Source organism: Ursus maritimus, unplaced genomic scaffold (assembly GCF_017311325.1).
Source record: "Ursus maritimus isolate PB19 unplaced genomic scaffold, ASM1731132v1 scaffold_2, whole genome shotgun sequence".
Classification (NCBI taxonomy): domain Eukaryota; kingdom Metazoa; phylum Chordata; class Mammalia; order Carnivora; family Ursidae; genus Ursus; species Ursus maritimus.
Window position 1 is genome coordinate 14008231 of NW_024424452.1, and position 21645 is coordinate 14029875.

The following is a 21645-nucleotide window of genomic DNA, read 5'->3' on the forward strand; positions in this document are numbered from 1 at the left end:
CGGAGTGTGCTGATCCCTGTTCTAGACCTTTCCTCTTTTCTCTCTTCCCCAGACATTTACCCATCCTCCGTTTCATCTCAGGAGATAGCTAACCAGACACTTAAATATACATCCATAGGAGGCGTTGATGGCTGATAATGGCTTAATGTGTTACCACTTCTTTAGAAACTTTGTGCTTTTACAAAAATTGTCTTCAAAGGATTATTTGCAAATCAGTTTCCCAAAGCCTCCAGAAACTATGATTAGCAAAGAGCAAAAGTGTTATGCTGAGAAGATTGCTTGTAGGGAACATCTTACTAGAGAGTTTTGATATGGTCTTTGTTTTAATAAAACAAGCCCAGGCAAAATCAGCCAGCCAAGGAAATGCGTTTGGGACTGGCAACTTCAATCCCCACTGGCATTTTCTGCATCTGTGACAAATCACACTCCAGAGAGATGAGCATTTCCTTCATCCTCCACAAGAAAAGGCTCTTCTTGGCCAGACAGTTCACTTCCCAATCTGGAAGAAGTTGTTGTTTCAGCGCGAATGATCTCTTCGGCAACAAAAGGGAAAGTGCTACCTCCATTTAACAGACGAAGCACCGGCCTTTGGGCCCTATTTACTTGTGAGATATTTGTGTGCTGGATACAGCGTTTGATTTTTAAAAAGGCAGCGGTACTTACCCTTTTGGTATTTATATGTATAGCAGAGGCAAATGGAACTCTGAGTATTAAATTACTGTACTGTGCCAGTTGAGAATTCTATGCAAGCCAGCCAACTCCTTCCCCCAAATTGTATTTTTAGTGTTTAGCAGCTGCAAGTTCCCAGAAATCTTCAAAGCGGGACCACTTATCCCACCCAGTGTGAGAGCTCTTAGCTGCTGCCTGGGTTTGATGATCTTTGGAAGGCAGCAGGATACCTGGGAGGGGGTGGGGCTCAGACACCACCATCTTGCGTCCATGGGTCTGCCGTTGGCCAGTTCACCTAACCTCTGACCTCAGATTCCTCCGCTGGAAAATGGGGCTACTAGCATCTACCAAGGAGAGCTGCTTTGAGGATTAGGGATAACTATGAATTGTCCTAAAGCGGCACCGGACACATCCTTTTTCTCGGTACGGGGCATTGTTGGCCTGGGCGATGCGCCAGGTCCTCCTCTCCCATCCCTGCTCTGTCTTTGGGGCCCTTTAGCACATCAGTATCTGTGCCAGAGGATGGCTGGAGAAGGGTGACCTCCACATGACACACCCTTTCTGTGTATTCAGAAGCGGTGTAAAAGCGCTCAACGCATACGTTATCGTAACAAATGCAGTGAAATAAGTACATTTTGAGTAAACAAGCTACCTGACGCTGAAGAAGTTGACAATATCACCAAAATACCCAGTGCAGGTTGTGCCCTGAGAACGGGACTTGCAGAAATTCTTTCAAGGATAACTCCAGTGATGGCATAGAGTTTTATACGCTTTTCCTGCAAATGGGGTCTAAGCATTAGAAGGTGCTCAGCAAGGGTGCCTGGGTGGCTCAGTCAGTTAGGTGTCTGGCTCTTGAGTTTAGCTCAGGTCATGATCTCAGGGTCATGGGATCGAGCCCCATGTTGGGCTCCATGCTCAGAGGGGAGTTTACTTGAGATTCTCTCCCTCTTACTCTCTCCCTTCCCCCACACTCTCTCTCTCTCTAACTCTCTCAAATAAATAAGTAAATCTTAAAAAAAAAAAAAAAAAAAAAAAAAAAAAGAAGGTGCTCAGCAAACAAGCCTGGACATTAGCTGAGGCAGAGCTGGGACCAATGGAAATGAGTTTGAGGACGGAGGGAAACAGTGAGTCCCAATGAGGTGAAGGCCAGCTGGAATCATGAAAAGAGAAAAACAGGGTGAACCCTGGATCCCTGACTCATGAGCCATCAGCCTCACATGAATTTGGAGACATGGCCACCAGAGACAGGGGACAGGAGACAGCGGGGACCTGTGAAAGCAGCAGGAGGTCATGAGGCAGGCAGGGCAAAGCAAGGAAGAGACACCGCAGCCCCAGTGCCCTCTGTGGTGACCAAGACAGCCAGCCACACAGTGACACACCCATACCCAGTCATTCACAATCAGGAGGGCAAGGGGCAGTGGATAGACCCCTCCCAGTGGGGGCGTCCTTCTGAAGACAGCACACCACCTAGTCCACAGGCCACAGACCAGCAGAGTCTCCATTTTCTAGCATCTCTTCCCACTCCAATGGCCTTCCTTACCAATAATAACAAGGGGCGCCATGACTTCAACCAGAAAACATCTTTACTAAGAAACAACAACAAAAAATAGTATTTGTTTGCTCACTAGGACAGGATCACATGTGCCTTTATCTCCTCAAGTCTTTGGGACTTAGCCTAACAAAGGTGTCCTCCATGGCCTTATAATGCTTGTTGACCAGATGAACAAATGAATGAATGAGTGAACATACATGATCTCTCCTCAGACCCCTTCTCTACAGTGACGATAAGGCACGCAGATGGAAGGTCTGCCCTTGCATGATGGTTCAAGGTGCTAGGAGCCATGGAAGTAGGATTGCACACACATTTTCTTGGACTGTCCAAGCTGAGGCATAGAACTCGCACTCAGTTGTGGAGGTGAGAGATGACCTTAGGATGGGCTGGACGTTGCAGGCTGGACAGGCATTTCTCTTGGGGCCACTCTGCCCCACTCTCTTCCCTGGGGTGTTTTCCCACATCTGCCCCAATACTTACCTCAGACGTCACACCTCTGTGCCATGCCCTACCGGACTTTCTCATTTCCCTTTCCTCCTGGAATGCAGGCCACCTCCTCTGTCTGTCTCACTCTAGATCTGAAATGCTTCTTGGAGTGACATCATTTGCCAGGACACTTCCTCACCAGCTTCTGCCCCCTTTGCCTGAATCCCTCCCCCTCAGTCCTTCATCCTTCTACTGTTTTTTTACGCTTCTCCGTAATAACTTACGGGTATTGAGCACAGAACACTTCTGTTTTCATTATCTTCTCAGATTCTTCCCACAGTCCTACTAGGTCATCAGGGCAGCTTCATGCCCAGTTTATAGATAAAGAAACTGAGTCACCAATTGTTGGATGACTGCCCTGAAGGATGTTTAGATTAGTGTGCTTTCCCTGAACCCTGGGGCCATGTGTTTCCGCCCATTCTAGAGTCAGGACCATGGTGCTCACCGTGATACAAGCATTTATCCCAGATGGAAAATATGGTGTTTGGGCTAAAACTTTAAATATTTTGGGACCTTTTCTCCAGAGTGCTAGAAAATCTGTCTCCATGAACAGACAGTAAGAATGGAGATAGAACTTCCCCTCAACTCTCCCACCTTTTTTTTTTTTTTAAGATTTTATTTATTTGAGAGAGAGTGAGCGAGAGCAAGAGAGAGTGGGAGAAAGAGTGGGGGGAGGGGCGGAGGGAGAGGGAGTCTGACTTGGGACTCAGTTCCAGGACCCCGAGATCATGACCTGAGCTGAAGCCAGACACTTAACTGACTGAGCCATCCAGGCGCCCCTCCAGTCTCCCATCTTCTATTCTAGTGGCAGTTGGAAATTTTGGGTTCATGTTTATAACGTAACATAACAATCAAAGCAAGCTTGAGGATTGTTATCATCAGCCCCATATTTTTTATTGTGGTAAAAATACATATAAAATTTACCATTTTAACCATCTTACGTGTACAACTCGGTGGCCTTAAGCACATTCACAGTGTTCTGCAACCATCACTACTTTCACCTTCCAGAATGTTTTCATCACCCTGAGTGGAAACCCTGTACCCATGAAGCAGTCACTCCCTAATATCCCCTCCCCATTGTCCCGCACAACCACTAAGCTGCTGTCTATCTCTGTGGGTTTGCCTGTTCTGGATATTTCACGTACATGGAATCGGATAATCTGTGACTCTTTGTGTCTGGCTTTTGTCACTCAGCATAATGTTTTTAAGGTTCGTCCGTGTTACAGTATATATCGTACTTTATCCCTCTTTTTGGCTGAGTAATACCCCATTGTGTGGGTACACTACGTTTTGTGTATCCATTCGTCCATTGGTGGGCATTTGGGTTGTTTCGACCTTTTGACTGTCGTGAATGGCGTTGCTATGAACGTGCCTGTACAGGTTGGTGTGGGAGCACTACTTTCGGTTACTATTCATGTTTGGTACCAGAAAACATTAATTTTTTTCAGAAAGAAATGTCTTTGGAAGGGTGGGTAGGATTTGCATAGATGGAGGCGGTCTCTGGGAAGATGTTTCGGAGGAAGGGGGGCAGGCAGAAATTGGGACAGGCTTTCTGAATGATGAATAGCTCAGAGTAGCCAGGCCATGGACTCTGTGGGGCCAACGGCTGGGAAGGTACTGAGGAGAACAGGGAAGCTGAGGGAGAGCCTGTCCTTAACTGAGGAGAGAATAGGGAGCCATTGAAGCGTTTGGGTGGGGGGCACGGAAATATCGAGACCCCCAATGGACCGTCTGGCACTTAGGAGAAGAGGAAGCATGGACACAGAGAAGGTTTTGCGTGTGGTGGAAATTCTCCCTCCGTCTCCCTCCCAGCCAGAACTGTTGTGTGTGTGGCATATATTCTGTGCAACAGCAACAATAAAAGTGATTATTTTTAATTTCTGTGCTTCTCCTCTGTAATAGAGCTATTAGACTTGGGCAGATCCCTTAATATGATTATCGTTTTTGAATGATTCTGAATTGAAATGTTTGCACTAATGGTGGTATCCGCAGTCGTGTTTGAGGAACGAGGCTGTAGGCTCCCATTCCAGGCTCTTGTCAGCCCCAAGGCGCCGTCGGCTGGGGCTGGGGCTGGTGAGGCTGGGCGGGGGCGGGGAGACCAGAGGGGGAAGTGGGGGCAAAGCTTGGCTAAGGACGGGTCTGGCCAACCCTGCACCCCGGGGCGGCAGCTCCCTGGTAGGGCTGGGAGACGGTGTGGTGGTGGAGACCTGCTCCTCCCTGTGCAGAGAGGCAGCTGCTCATTATCTGTCCAGTCGATGGTTCCAGAATGCAGAGCAGTTGTGCCACTGACCTCCCCAGAACTGCTGGCTGGCCCAGCCAGGGGTGCGGACACGTGCTTTAATTCTTCAGTCCCCACGTTCCCTGGTTCGGTGCGAGCCATCTGCCGGGAGCCTGGCACTGCAGACCCCTGCTCTTGTGGCCCTGGCGTCTTGGCTCAGCTGGGAGGCCACTTCCTGGGGGCTGATCCCCAGGCCGATGCCAGCCTCTCTTTTCCACTGTCCCTGTCACGTGCCACCTCACTAGAGAGCCAGGACATGGGATGGTGCGTTCCCTCTTCTTGACACTGTGGCAGGTTTTTCCCCGTGGCCTTTAGGGGACCTTTTCACAGGCCACCACCAACAATAATGGTCACGTGTTTGTCCCACGTCTCCATTTCATTGGGGCCAGCCCCCCGCCCTTCACCTTCAGCTTCTGGCGGCCTGCGCAGGAGGCCCACCGGGGCCTGCTTTGCCCCTCCTCGGGGGCCCGGTGCCAGTCTAGCCAGCTGCTGCGGCCTGGTTTCAATGAGGAGGCCCTTGGGGACCTCTCCGTTCCGTGGTGAGGAATCCTAGGGCTCCTGGTAGGGAACCGAGTTGAATATGCTGAACAGAGCTGTGACCAGCGGAGAGGGGACCCAGGGCAAGTCCTACTGTGAATTCTTCTCTCCTCGCCACTGCAGGCGGGAAATATCATCCAGATAAAGCCAGTTATACTAAAATATCATGCTGCTTGACAGGGAAGATGTTTCCCAAAGGGCAATCCGAGAGGGATCTGGAAGGAACAAGGAGCCTGTCCGCCCTCCTTGACAGTGAAAGTTGGCGCTTCAAAGCCCACCCTCCCTCCTCTCCTGTCCTCTTCACGCCTCCACCACTTCCTCCTCCTCCCTCCCCTCCTTGCATCTCTCCTCCTCCCCCTCCTCCTCTGTACCAGGCCCTAGCTTGGTTCCGAGCCAGTTCAGCCAGTGTGTCCCTGAGACATCACGGAGCCCTTCCCCACCAGGCGGCCACCCAGCTGTGTCATAGTCACTCGTTTGTTCACCAGCAGGCAGCCTGTGCCTGCCCTGAGCCAACAAGGCACCAGCTCCTGGGCATAAACAAGAAACTAGGGGGTAACTTCTCTACCCTCGGGCACTGAGCGATCGAGGGGCCGACGGCTCCACGGGATGCGTCTGCTGCTACAGAGCCAAGCTCCCGAGTCCCGTCTCTGGAAACCTGGTTTCATGATTCTGGGCCGCGTTCAGGAGTGTCTGCCTTTTCTGAAACCCATCCTGGTGATGCTGGTGCAGGGGGGCCCCGAGCCAATCTCAAAGAGACCTCCTTTGATCCGAAGCCACCCCTTCGGGGGTGTGTGTTGAGGGCCGGTGCCTTCTGATTTCAACAGCCTCGCTTGCCCTTGAAGGGCTAGAAAGTACAGCGTCTTCGGGCAGGATCTTTATTACTGTGTATGTTAATGGTGGGAATTTCTGGATGCTATGCATAGGGTTTGGGGAGAAGGTTCCAGCGTTCCAGGGTTTCCTGATGTGCTCAGCACTTGCCCTCAAGAAAACTGAGGTGTTCCTGGCACTGCCTGCTGGTCCCCCCTCCTCTACACTGCACCTCCTGTTGCTGGCATTTCTCTATCACTTGGGTGGACCCCGGCACTTAGCTCGCCCAGAATGGCTCTTCCCTGCAGTTCGCTCTCTGGCTGTGTGATGACACATCCCCACATCCCCCCACCCCCCGCCCTGGTCATAAGTAGGAGGAGATGGCATGTGTTCTCATCACTGCTCGGTTGCGAGGAACAGAAACCTATTCCCCACGGTTTGAGTCAAGGAGATAGAACATAAAGGCTCCGGGGGGCTCTCGCATGACCCCAGAGGGCAGAGGGCAGAGCCGGGCCCATCAGCTGATGGGAGGCCAGAGTCACCAGGCTGTCCCTCAGCAAGGCCTCACACCGCCACCATGTATCTGCTTCTTTCCTTGGCACAGTCGTGCACCTGCACACGGGGGCCAGCGCAGGTGCCCCAACATGGCGCCCTGAGTCCCACAGATGAAGGAGACCATGTGGTTCTCACTTCCAGCACCCTCCTGACTCCGAGTTTCAGGAAAAACATGATTTGATGGATCCAATTTGGGTTCGGTGCTCATTCCCGGTTCAGTTAACCGAGGCTGGGGTGGGGGGCTGATGGGCTCACATAGCGCTTTTCCATGCTAGGGGTCAGCTGCCTGTCTCTGAGGGGTGCAGGGCTGGGAGGAGAGAATCAACAAGTGAAGTGCCTCCTCTCCCTGGTGTGGCCCTCGTGGCACCTGTAGACAGCCACCTCCCATGTACAGGGGTGTGATTGGTATGGGATTTCTGGAGAAAACGTGGGTGGGCCTCACAATGAGAGGGCAGAGGAACAGTCTTCTTTGAGCCCCTCCTCTGAGCACCTTGCCTCTCTTTGCACGGTGATGCTCTGTAGGGACTTATCTGGGATCCAGAGCATTCCATCAACATCACACAAGGGCGGGTCTCGGTGGCAACACCAGCGTTCCAACGACTCCGATCAGCGCTGAGCACCGATTGTCCTAGTGTGCCCCTCCGCAGCCCTACCGCATGGGTACCAAGAGGTGTTCCATGGATTTGGAAAGCTGGACATTAAGGTGAAAGTCAAGCGCAAAGTTAGGAGCAAACAAGGATCTGACACGGTGGTTTACCAGTCAGCTCAGGAAAATTCCACCTAATGAACAGCTTAGCTTCCTGGTGGCCCCAGGAGAGTTTTATTGGCCTTCCTGTCTCTCCTGCTGGGCCCCCTTTTCAGCAGGCGGAGGCAGGCGGTCTCTCCCCGGGCATCAGTGGTCTCCTGGATGAGTCTTCTGCCTTCTTGGTCCTAACCTCTGAGCTTCTTGGCGACTGCCAGACGTGCCATGAGAACTGTCCCCATGTTTGCAGACCCTTTGGGTCACGTGAGACCATCCTGTGTTAGCTACATAGAAGCCGGGTTGCCGCTACTATAATTTGTCTGAAGCTAAAACAGAGCTTCTTGGAGAGAGGGAATGCGGGAAATGAGAACTTCAGGGAAGTTTCTCGGTTTGCCAGAGTGAGACCCAGCACCTGTTGTGATGGTAACGGCCTGCAGAGGGGCTTCTGGTACTGTCACCTTAGTGGCTTTAGCTCCTCCTTTTTTTTTTTTTTCTTAATTGAGATGTAATTGACATCCAACAGTGGGTGTAACCTGTGGACTTGATACATTTGTATATGGCAGTACAATCACCACCACAGCGTTAGCTAACACCTCCCTCACATCACATAATTATTTCACCTCGTAGTGAAAACATTTTAAGATCTAGTCTCTTAGCAACTTTGAAAAATGGGGTACAGTATTCTTGACAATAATCACAATGCTATACGTGGTCTCCAGAACATAGTCATCTTCGAACTGCATGTCTAGACCCTTTGACCCTCCCCAATTCCCCCAGCCCCTAACCCCCGGTAACCCCCATCCTACTCTGTTTCTATGAGTTCGGCTTTTTTAGATGCCGCATATAAGTGAGAACATACGGTGTTTGTCTTTCTCTGACTTATCTCACTTAACTCAAAGCCTGCAAGGTCCACGGGTGTTGCAAATGGCAGGATTCCCTTCTTCCCCGTGGCTGAATCATATATACGTCAGCTGACTCTAACTCCTTTCTCTCTCCTGCAGGACGCCAGCCATGATCGGCTGCTCCTTCGTGGTCAACAGGAAGTTCTTTGGTGAAATCGGTCTTCTTGACCCCGGGATGGATGTGTATGGGGGAGAAAATATCGAACTCGGAATCAAGGTTTGTTCATGGCATCCGCGCCTTCTGGTTTTTTCATGTTTGTCATCCTTAATGTGTATTTAAAGCTTCTTTTGCTGGTGAGTGGCAGAAGCAGTCACCCATCCCCACTCTTGACAATGTGCCAGTGGCTTGTCGCCCTCTTTAGGCAGGGGGACCCTGGGCTTTCCCTTCTCCAAAGGTTGAACAATGTTTCATGCTTTGCTGACCCACTCTGGACATGAGCCAGAGAATTTGGTTCCCACTTGCATCCAGTTTTTCTTCTTTCCTTAACTTGTTCTTAAGATTAGGTCATCTCCTTAGTGAGTATTTCCATTGTATACATTTTGACCTTTCGTGTACATCAGAGAATCGTTAAGAGGCCAGAAGAGAGAAGGACCATGTCCTGTGGGACCCTTCCTTTCCTTAGAAATGCTTCTAAGGAGGAGGATGGGGAAGAGGAAGGACAAAGATGCAGAATGGGCTTCTTGCTGGGCCCCCAGCCCAAATCAGCATCACTGTTAGGTAGCTTGTATATGGTTGATCCTTAACATGGGTTTGAACTGCACAGGTTCACTCATATGCAGACTTTTTCGATAAATACAGTACAATATTGTAAATGTATTTTCTCTGCCTTATGATCTTCAATTTTTCTCTAGCTTACTTTATTGTAAGAATACAGAACATAACACACATAACATATAAAATATGTGTTCATTGGCTGTTTATGGTATCGGTAAGGCTTCTGGTCACCAGTGCGCTAAGAGTAGTTAAGTTTCTGGAAAGTCAAGGGTTACACATGGATTTTTGGCTGCACACAGGTGGTCAGCGCCCTAAGCCCCAGTGTTGTTCAAGGGTCAGTTGTCCTGTGTTCTGCTTAAGATTTTGTTTGAAAAAATGAATTCCAGTGTAGAAAAAATGCAAGTTGGCCACAGGGATGCATTCCAACCACTTTGTTGTAGAGTTAAGATGAATGAACCCCAGCCAGGAGTTGGAGTTGGGGGGCGGGGTTCCTTGAGGACACAGTAACCACTTAACTGGTATGTCTTCTTCGTCCACACCACAAAGAGCGGGTGCTGGGGAGACCCCCAGCCGGGGCCTCTGTGTCCACTGCCCTTTGTCCTGAACCTTTGCATACCTGAGCCCCTGGGAAGCAGGCTTGTTGGAAACCACTCAGGACACAATTGTAAGGTTTAAAATTCACTGAATTTCTTTTGCCTCCCTCTGCCACGTTCTCATTTTTGTTCTACCAGACAGACACCCAGTATAGATCGCCCACTGTAGTCAAAGCCTGATCATTGCATCCTGTCTCACTTGTGTACCCCTCACTGCTCCATACTTTCCATCAGCCCCTCATCTACCCTGGATCCCCCTTTGTGGAATGAAAGGCACCGTGCCGTCATGATGTAATGGCCATCTGGGCTGCATGAGTGAAAGGGGATGGTGAGGCCGTTCCCCACCTCCTCTAATCACTCCCTTTTGAGGACTGCAGGCTCTTCCTCTGCTGTCCGGCTGGGTTCTCTCCTCGATGGAATTTGCATAGGATTTCTTTGTAAAGCCCCGCAATTAAAAAGCCCGTGAATATCTTATTACAGTGAATATACTTGTCATTCATCTGTTTGGAATTTAACAGAAGGAAAAGATCTGGACCCAGCATGTTGAAACTTGGCCTGTAACTTAGACCTCCACCTTGCTCCCATCTCTCATTTCTCCTTGTGCTGTTCTGCTGCCCCCCCCCTTTTTTTTAAAGTTCCTGCTGNNNNCATGCCATAGAACTTACTTATTTATTATGAGTATTATTTTTCTCGACCTTGCCCTCACTAGATTGCAAGCTTTATGGAGCTCAGATCTTTGATGTGCTCCGCTTTGTGTCCCAAGTGTGTAGAACTGTGCTTGGCACATGGCTCCAAAGGTGTCTATTAGATTCATGCCTGAATGAATGAATGTTAGGAAATCTATGATAACTTGTTCCAGGTACCCTGCATTGAGAGAGTTAAGCTTTTTGTTTTTGCTTTTTTTTTAAGAGCAGAGAGCTTTGGAGGTCTCTATATGCTGTTAGAAGGAAGCCCGTGAAGAGTAAGACATCACCCACAGAGGGGAGAACCAGATGATGGGTGGAGCGCTGCCCCATTGGAGCCAGGGGCACAGGTGGAGGGGTTATGGAGACAGGAGGGACTCCCAGATCTGATTACCATTGCCCACTATGTTCTGGGGAAAACAGAGGCTGTGACAGCAGAATTCAGTCCTAAGGCTCTCTAAGATGTTGGTCTACCACGCTTGCAAAAACATTTGCTTTGCAGTGACTTGGACCTTGCAAAGGTCTGTGTGTGCGGTTCCGCCAGGCTTGGTGATGGTGGGGGCGGTGAGAATCCTGTGTGGCTGGCCCCTTCCTTGAAGCCTCTCCCCCAGCCCACACAGCCTGGGCCCCTTGTGCATCAGCACCCAAGTCGTCGTGAACTTCATGGGGAGGTGTTTGGACCAGGGGACTGGAGGGTTGCTGATGACAGGGCTCCCTTTACGTGAAGTGATCGATGTTTTACAAACTATATTCATTCTCTTCCATGTCATGCTGTTTTATGCCGCTCGGAACACACATTAGATGAATAATAAATACATTGTTAAGAAAGCCATCCCCATTGTTTGAAAAGAAACCCAGAACTTTGTTTAATACACATGCAGACACACACATATATATAATTTTCATATAGCATACACAAATACAATTACACAAACTAACCTATAAGAAATGATGCAGAATCGGGGCACCTGGGTGGCTCAGTCAGTTAAGTGTCTGCCTTCAGCTCAGGTCATGATGCCGGGGTCCTGAGATCGAGCCCCTGTGTCGGGTTCCCTGCTCATTGAGGAGCCCGCTCTTCGCTCTGCCTCTGCCCCCCGACCCTGCTCATGCTGTCTCTCTCTCTTGCTCTGCTCTCTCTCACTTTCCCTCAAATAAATAAATAAAATCTTAAAAAATAGAAATGACACAAAATCTTATGCTTAAGTAGAAATTTTAATATGAGAACACTATCTTTCTTTATGATTTTTTTTTCACCAAGATTTGCAGTCTTTCTAACTCTTCTTTGACATTTTTTGTTATTTTTTAATTCCATCCTCAGTGGGTAAAGATGTATCACAAGAATAAAAATGCAAAGTCTTACTGTGGTTCAGGGAAACACACCAGCAAGGTTGACTCTAGGGCTGTTGCTTGGGTGAAAAGCAGCCTGCCTGTGACCAAAACAATCGATACAGGGAAGGGGGAAGAAAAAAGAAAAAAGCTTTTCAGGACGGAGAAAATAAATGAGATTAGAAATGAAAGGTTTCATCTTGTTCTGAGTAACATTAATCAGGAACTATTAACAAGGCATATTATTGTAACATGTCTAAATGGGAAGTGAGAAAAAAAAAACTCTCCAAGGAGAGCAGACCAGATAGATTACTTCTAAGTGGTGTAAAATCAGATGCCTTCAGCTTTCTCCAATCTATCAGACTTCTCTGGGAAGAAAAGGCACTATCGTATTCTGAAGGCAGAGTACTCCCCCCCGCCTTGTAGAAAAGGGGGACACCCAGGTCTATGGAATCCTGTTGGGCAGCCATTCTTAAAGAAGGACAAGAGAAAGACGTTATCAGATCCTCAGACTCTCAGAAAACATCTTTGCTTGATCGGGAATCTCAAGGACTGTGTGTGTACATTTTGGTAAATGCTGGTGAGACCAGTGATTCATGGTGCAGGTCAGTAAACCAGAGGGTATGGGGAGGCACAGGTGTGATAACCTTCTTACCTGGCCCACTCGAGCCCCAGGGCCTCCCCATGGTGCTTTCACCAGAGGCCCCACAACAGTGACCGCTAAGATTCAGACTCACGTCATGGTGAGTGATGGACAACGGGTGTGGGTATTTGAATTTGCTCAGAGTGACAATAATGTGCTTAGACAGCAGAATTTGATCTGGCTGCCACAGCTGTGGCTTGCATAGTGTATGGTGTCCCCAGGCCACACCATTCTCCTAAGGCATTTGGATGCCATTCTCATGACCCAAGTGGGCCCAAGGGTGGCATGCCTGCCATCTTGCCCAACCCAGGCCACTTGAGTTCAAGACACCGAAGACCTGCAGGGTTACCCACAGGCTCTGGCCCTCCTGGTTCCCAAGCCAGCTGGGGTAACAACAACAGCAGATGTGAAGGGTTGCCTCCTTCAAAGGGGTCATTTAACAATTATAGGCTGTCTGGGGTGGCCAAAGCTCCAGGCCCCCAAATGAACATGGAATATCCCACGCACACTGGTCTCTTGTTCATAGATTTGCTCCCCCACCTTGTCTCTTTTTTCTGTGAAGCTGGTGGTCTAATTCAGTCCAAGCCTGAAGGCCTGAAAATTGGGGGCAGTGAGGGGGGGTGCTAATATATATACAGTCCCAGTTTGAGTCTGAAAGTCTGAGGACCAGGAGTGCTAATGTCTGAGGGCAGGAGAAGATGGGTGCCCTAGCTCAAGCAGGAATGTGAGACAGCTCTGACCGGTGCCCTGATCCCCAACCCAGCCACTCCTCCATCCATTTGGCACTCATCATCCAGCACGCCTCTTCACCATCAAAATTCCCCTGCCCTGTCTGAGACCCTTGACATCCAGAGCCCTGATGTCCAGAAGCCTCTTGTGACTTTCGTCTTCCATTTGGAACTCTTGGGCTCAAGTCTGCTACATCTAGTAAATGTTGTGATTCAGATAATGGTCCTGATGGGGGGGGGGGACCAGACCATCAGCTCTGTTGCATTTTCCTACTCCTTAGATTGTATGAGTCTTTCGTTCTCCCTTCTCTGTTGGCCTTGGTCGTGTCTGGCTATGTGAATCTCTTCCTTGTGCAGGATTAGAGTATATCTGTGATAAAATTCAGGGGGAAGCTCCTGGTCATCTGGGGATAGGGTTGGCTTTGGGGTTTAATGCACTGGCCTTTAATCAAGATGCATATATTATCGGTGGCCAACAGTTCAGTGGAACACTTTTGAATAGCAGGATGTCGCTGGGGGCACCACAGTGATGGACATGGTTTCTACTTCCATGAAATTTATGGTCAGGCAGAAAAACCGTTCGTTTAATAATTACCAGTGTGATCAGTATGAAAAGACAGGCTGGGAGGATGCTATGGGAGAATCTAGCAAGGGGCTCTAACTTAGTCTAGGGAGTTGGGAAGAGCCTCCCTAAGGGAATGATGTTTAAGACTTTAAAAATAAGGTGAATTTAAATAGGCAAAGAAGGTGTGGGTGTGGAGTGTGGGAGTAAGAATATTCTAGGCAGTTTCAGTTAGGCAAGATGAGTAGGTTCTAGACATCCCCTGTACAGCATAATGCCTGTATTGTATAATTCAGCATTTGCTAAGCGGGTAGATCTTGTGTTGTGGTTTTTTAATTAATTAGTTTATTTTATTGAGATTTAATTGACATACGTCACTGTATAAACCTACGTTGTACAGCGTGATGGTTTGAATTATATATTTTGTGACATGATTACTGCGGTAAAGTTTAGTTAGCATCTCGTATAGGTACAATAAAAAGAGAAGGAGAAAAAAAAATTCCTTGTGATGAGGATTCTTGGGATTTACTCCCTTAACAACTTTCACATAAATCCTAGAACAGTGTTAACTATAGTCATCATGCTTACGTGACATCCTTAGTACCTATTTATCTTGTCGTTGGAAGTTTGTCCCTTTTGACTACCTTTCCCCTTTCCTGCTAACCACAAGTCTGATCTTTTTTTCCTAGGAGTTTGTTATTAGATTTTACATATAAGTGAGATCATGTAGCATTTGTCTTTCTCTGTCTGACTTATGTCATGTAGCATAATGCTCTCATGTTGTCACAAATGGCAGGATTTCCTCATTTTTATGGCTGAATAACGTTCCATTAGATATATGTAAATATATATCATATATATCTAATGTATATATCTAAATATAATCTAAGATATATATATATAAATATATATAGGTATATATCTATAATATATATCTAAATATGTAAGATATATCTATACATATTTATATATATCTATATATCTATATATATTTATATATATCTATATATATTTATATATATCTTATTGATTTCTTTATTCATTCATTTGTTGATGAATACTTAGGTTATTTCTGTGTCTTGGCTACTGTAAATAATGCTGCTATGATCATGGAAGTACATATATATCTCTTGAGGTTAGCATTTTCATTCCATTTGGATGTATTCCCCAAAGTGGAATTGCTGGATCGTATGGTAGTTCTATTCTTAATTTTTTAGAGGATCCTCCCTACTTTTCCATATTGGGTGCCCTAATTTACATTCCTACCAACAGCGCAGAAGGGATCCTTTTTCTTGCTACTTGCTGATGACCATTCTAACAGGCACGAGGAGATAGCTCATTGTGGTTTGATTGTCATTTCCCTAACTGATCATCACTTCCTGTACCTGTTGGCCTTTCATATGTCTTCTTTGGGAAAATGTCTATTCAGGTCTTTTGCCCATTTATGGACTTTTTTTCTTTTGAGTGGTAGGAGTTGTTTATAAATTTTGGATGTTAACCCCTTATCAGATAGATGGTTTGCAAATATTTTTCCCGTTCCATAAGTTGTCTTTTCACTTTGTTGATTGTTTATTTTGCTGTGCAGAAGCTTTTTGGTTTGGTATAGTCCCACCTGTTTATTTTCTATTGTGTGGCTGGTGCTTTAGGTGTCATACCCAAGAAATCATTGCCAAGGAACTTCTTTTCTGTTTTCTTCTAGAAGTTTCATGGTTCCAGGTCTTACATTTAAGTCTTTAATCCATTTTGAGTGAATTTTTGTTAGTGGTGTAAGATAGGGGTCTAGTTTCTTTCTATTATATGTGAATATCTAATTTCCCCAGCATCATTTGTTTAAGAGACTCTCTTTTCTCTTTTGAGTACTGTTGGCTCCCTTGTCGAATATTAGTTGATCATATATGTTGGGGTTTGTTTCTGGGCTCTCAATCTATTCTGCAGATCTATCTGTCTGTTTTTATGCCTGTATCACACATTTTGATTGCTATAGTTTTATAGTATAGCTTGAAATCAGGAAACGTGATGCTTCTGTCTTTGTATTTTCTTCTCAGGATGGCTTTGGCTATTTGGGGTCTTTTGTAGTTTCATATAAATTTTAGGATTTTTTTTATACTTCTGCAAAATATGCCATTGGGATCTTGATAGATATTACATTCAATCTGTAGATGGCTTTTGGTAGTATGAACATCTTAACAATATTAGTTCTTTCAATCCATGAACGTGGGATATATTTTCATTTGTTTGTCATCAATGTCTTATACTTTTCAGAGTAGAAATCTTTCACTGCCTTGGTTAAGTTTATTCCTAAGTATTTTTTTTTTTTGATGCTTTTGTAAATGGGATCGTTTTCTTTACTTCTTTTTTCAGTTAATTCATTGTTAGTGTATAGAAATGCTACTGATTTTTGTATGTTAATTTTGTATCCTGGAACTTTACTGAATTCATTGATTAGATCTAACAGTTTTTTGATGGAGTCTTTACATTTTCTATATATAAAATCATGTCATCTGCACATAGAGAAAATTTTTCTACTTCCTTTTCAGTTTTGATGCCCTTTATTTCTTTTTCCTGACTGATTGCTCTGGCAAGGACTTTCAGTAGTTGAATAGGAGCAGTGAAAGTGAATACACTTGCCTTATTTCTGATCTTAGAAAAAAAGATTTCAGCCTTTCACTATTGCATAGGATATTAGCTCTGGGCTTATCATATACGGGCTTTATTATGTTGAGGTGCATTTCTTCTATACCTAATTTGTTTAGATTTTTTTAATCATAAGCAGATGCTGAATTTTGTCAAAGGTTTTTTCTGCATCTGTTGAGATGATCGTATGATTTAAGTGTTCTTATCATAAAATAATAATAATAATAGTAATAATAATAATAAATGAAGAGTGTGAGAGGAAACTTTTGGAAGTGATAGATATGTTATATCATAGACTGTGGTGATGGTTCCACAGGTGTATACGTATCTGAAATTCATCAAGGTGTATATAGTAAATAAGGACAGCTTTTTTATGCTAGCCATACCTCAATAAGGTGGCTTAACAGAGAAAAATAGTACTTCAGGCAGAGAGCATAGTATGTGCAAAGGTTTGAATTCTGAGAGAGAAATATCCTAGAAACTGCAGGAGTTCCAGATGTCTGGAGCAGAGAAAGGAAGAGGGAGACATTGAATGTGGTGACCAGTCTGGGTGGGGCTTGGGTTATGGAGGACTCGTAAACAAGAATTTGGTGTTTTTTTAAGGACCACTGTGAATGTTTTGAAAAAAAATTCTTTAGGAAAAAAAAAAGAGATATATATATACCTCTGTGTGTGTGTGTGTGTGTGTGTGTGTGTGTGTGCGCGTGGACCCATCACCCAGCTCCTTTGAAGGGATTTAAGGAAAGTGAGGTTATCTGACTTTTCCTTTTTTTTTTTTTTAATAAAGGATCATTATGACTGCCACGTGGAAAATGGATTATAAAGCTGAGTAGACTTAGATGAAGCCTCAGTGAGGGAATGTGGGCTATGGTTGGGGCAGTGGGAGCGGCATGGACAAATTCACAAAGTAGAAGAGACACAATGTATGAGGAAGACTGAGTGTATGAAAGGAATGACGGGAAGTAGGGGGTCAAGGCCGACTCCCGCGTTACTAGCTTGAGCACCTGGAAAATGCTGGTGCTCCTCTGAGGTAAGGAACACCAATGGAGGAGGTTTGGGAGAAGGCAGAAACCGAGTTTATCCAGCAGGCAGTTGGCTGTGTAGGGATTAAGCTAAGGAGAGAGGCCTAGGCCTGAGGTAGCCTTGGGCACCTTTGGTCCATAGATCATATTTGAAGTCATGAGAGGAAAAAGGTTGTGTAGAGAAAGGAGAAGAAAGGACAAGACAGAAGTCCAAAAAAACACAACATTTAACACATGAAAGGAGCAGCTGGAAAGGAGACTGAGATGATGTGGGCCAGAGTAAGAGAAAAACCAAGAGGATGAGCTTGTGGCGGCTGAGAGAAGAGCATGTGTAGTACCCAAAGGTGGTCCTTCAGGAGACATGGGAGGAGGGGGTGGAGGTGAGCGCCATTCAGGAGATGTGATAAACAGCACCTGGTGGGTGATGGCACGTGTGGAATGAATGAGAAGTGAGTGTAAAGGATGCTTCCTATATTTCCCAGCAACTGGGTAGATTCACTTAGTGAACACTGGCACGGAGGAAGGTCAGTCTATAGCTGGGGACTTGAGGAGTTCCATTTTAAAAACGTTGGGTTCAAGGAGTAGCGGTTCCCTGTGACCTGGCACTGAGATGTCAAAGGGAATGTAGGAGTAGGATGGAGTCCCAGCCAAGAGCAAGAGCATGAGTAGGGTTCCAGTGCAAGTCCAGGGTGTTCACCATTCCGCTCGGGGGTCTGCTGGAGTGGGCTGCTGAGGGCTTGGAGTGACTTAAAGGAGCTCGGACATGGTGACTCCTATTATGGTTTAAGCCAGTGGCCTATGGAAGAGTTAGGAAGATAGCATTATTGTCATCATTGCTTTATTGAAATGTACTTAACATACAGTGTTAATTAATTTCAGGTATATAATGATTCAACAATTCTACACATTACTCAGTGCTCGTGATGATAAGTGTACTCTTGATCCCCTTTGTCCATTTCACCCATCCCCCCACTCCCTCCCCTCTGGCAACCACCAGTTTGTTCTCTATATTTAAGAGTCTTGGTTTTTGTTTGTGTCTTTTTTATTTTTGTTTGTTTTGTTTTGTAAGTTCTACATATGCATGAAATCATGGTGTTTGTCTTTCTCTGACTGACTTATTTCACTTAGCATTCTACCGTCTAGTTATCCATGTTGTTGCAACTGGCAAGAACCTACTGAATGAGAGAAGGTATTTTCAAATGATATGTCCAATAAGAGGCTAATATCCAAAGTATATAAAGAACTTAGACAACTCAACACCAAAAAAAGCAAATAATCGGATTACCAAATGGGCAGAAGACCTGAATAGACATTTTCCCAAAGAAGACCTACAGATGGCCAACAGACACGTGAAAAGATTTTTTTTAACTGAGAACTCCTCATCTCTTTTTCTGCCTATTTTTGGGTAAAGATTTTAGTTTTTTAAAGATGTTTCAAATTTTCATATCTCTGCTGCATGCCTCAGTTTGAGGCAAGTATGTGAGTTTCCTAGCTGCTCAGCCAGTCCCACTGTGTTCGCCTGTTTGGTTCTAGGACGCTTCCCAAAAGGAGATGGTGAGGCCCCCCACAAACCCCCCATCAGAACAACAGCTGAAGAGCCTCCTGCTTGTCGAGATTGCAAATCTGCAGTGACACCTTGCTCTTCTAGCTCTCACTGCTAAGTGATATTCTCACCACGGTGCAGAATAGTGCTTTGTAGGACATGGAAAGAGCAGGAGGAAGTTAATTTAAACAGTTTATGGCATTAGATAGCAGGGCATTAGATAGCAGGGCTATCTTTATTAAAATGTATTGGTCTCCCCTTAACGAAGACAAAATAAGCTCATATATGTAGAAAGCTGAAAACACACACACATGCATGTGTGCACACACACCCACACCCACACCCACAGACCACACACCACACACCAAACAAATCTTCCTCAAGAGATCTTCCAAAGAACAGCCGGCAATGTGATGTTAGTTGTAGAATAAAATGGCCTCCATAGAGTTTCTAAAATTCTTTAATGCTAATTTCGTATGGGCTGGGAATTCCACCCTGAGTGGATGAGGGGTTTGATTATTTTGTCTCTTGCTATTTTTTCCCCTCAGAACAAATTGGAGAATGAAGAATTCAGTCATTACATTTTATGTTAATTTCTTTTATTTTAATTCAACATTTTATTATGGAAAATTTGAAACATGCACAAAAATAGAACAGTCTAATGAATCCAAATGTACTAATCATTCAGTTTCAACAAATATCAACATTTTGCTATGTGTTTTTCAGCTACTGCCCCTCCGCTTTCTGAAAGCAAATCCCCAGACATCCTATCATTCCAGCTGTAAAAACTTTAGAGCACGTTGCTAAACGTATAAAGACTTATTTCAACATAGGCTCAACATAAAATTACACTTAGCAAAATTCAATACCCAGACCATGTTTCTCAAAAACATTTCTCAAAATTCTGGGCGATCTCTCTGTCCACACACACACACATACACATTTACAGTTGCTTTGTTCAAATAAGGATCCAAACAAGAGCCACATATTGTGTTTGGTTGATAGGTCTCTGAAGGGTCTTTTAATCTGTAACATTCCCCTCACCTTTATTATCCTCATAGCATTCATTGGTTGAAGACCCCAAGTCATTTGTCCAGTGAGGTTTTGCACAATCTGGAGTCTGAGCAGATTGATTCTTCTTGATGCCTTTAACGTGTTCCTTCTCATCTCCATGTTCTCTAAGCTGTGTTGTAGTCCCCCCTTACCTGCACTTTCACTTTCTATGGATTCCATTACTCATGGTCAGCTGTGGTCCAGAAGCAGGGGGCCCTCCTGACTTACTGCCCTCAGGAGGTCAGTAGTAGCCTAAGGCTCCGTCACGATGCCTGTGTCACTCATCTCACTTCATCTCATCACACAGGCATTTTATCATCTCACATCATCACAAGAAGGAAGGATGAGTGCGGGACAATCACATATTTTAAGAGAGAGAGAGAGAGACCGTGCAACTTTTATTACGGTGTATTGTTATAATTGTTAAATTTTATTAGTAGTTATTCTTGTTAATCTCTTACTGTGCCTAATTTATAAATTAAACTTCATCATAGGTATGTTTGCATAAAACAAAAGCATAGTGTATCTAGGGTTCAGTACTATCTGCAATTTCAGGCATCCACTGAGGATCTTGGAATGTATCCCCTGTGGATAAGGGAGAACCACTGTAAATAGACCTAGAAAGTTTACTAGGCTTGGCTTCCTTCTTTCTTCCCTCCTTCCCTCCCTTCTTTCCTTCCCAGTAAGAATACTTCAAGTAATGCTGTAAACTTCCTGTCACATCACATCGGGAGATACATAACATGTAGTTGTTTCACACTTTGTGATGTTAAATTTCAGCAGTGGGTTCCTGTGTTGTCAGCCTGACTTGTCCATTATAGAAATTCCTCATCTACCTTTCACCTAAAGGTTTTAGCGGTCACTAATGATCATTGCCTAGATCCATGATTTCATTAAGGCCTACGGAATGGTGATTTTTAAATTCTACGTTAATTCTGCATTTATAAGCTGGAACTCTCCTATTAAAAAGGAACTTTCCCTCATCAACTGTTTGGATACTCTGAAGTACAGTTCAAAGAGGAAAGGCAGGATGAATGCTTAATTCTTTCCTTTCATTTAAACATTTTTAGAATAATAAACTGGTGCCGTAGCGCCCTCCAGAGATGACCAATGGGGTCTTTTTCCCCCAGTAATGTTACGGACTCATAGGTTTTCTTTGAATATGTATTTAATGTGTCTAGATCCATTACAGTCATTATTGCTTTTTTTGCCCATTCTATATGTGTTTTTGCTGAGATACTACTTAATACACTAAAGTACCCAGATTTTTTAGTCTTCAGTGTGATGGATTTCGCAGTTATATACATGCCTATAATCACCTCCCAAAATATGATTTGAGCATTTCCGTTGCCTGAAAACTGCCTCTTTGCCCCTTGGCTATCGTTTCTTGCCACTACCCCACACCACCCCTTCCAGGCAACCGTTTTCTGATTTCCGATGACTTGTTTCTGTCTTAGAACTTCACATAAACGGATTCAGATCTTTTACTCTTTCAACACAAGTAACATGTTTTACATTCCTCCTCGTTGTTGTGTCAGCAACTCCTTCTTCCTTATTGCTGAGAAGTACGCTACTGTGTGAATATATGATAAATTTGTTCATTCATTTTCCTGCT

The 21645-nt window shown here is 45.2% G+C and overlaps 1 protein-coding gene across 3 annotated transcripts in view; it reads left to right on the plus strand.

Annotated features, from left to right (window-relative positions):
* Nucleotides 1-21645, plus strand: part of GALNT17 (polypeptide N-acetylgalactosaminyltransferase 17) — a 432856-nt gene that overhangs the window by 312034 nt on the left and 99177 nt on the right. For all 3 annotated transcript variants that reach the window (XM_040634985.1, XM_040634984.1, XM_008698564.2), the window contains exon 6: nucleotides 8628-8745. In XM_040634985.1, the coding sequence (XP_040490919.1) occupies nucleotides 8628-8745 (118 nt within the window). The remainder of the gene's footprint in view (nucleotides 1-8627; nucleotides 8746-21645) is intronic.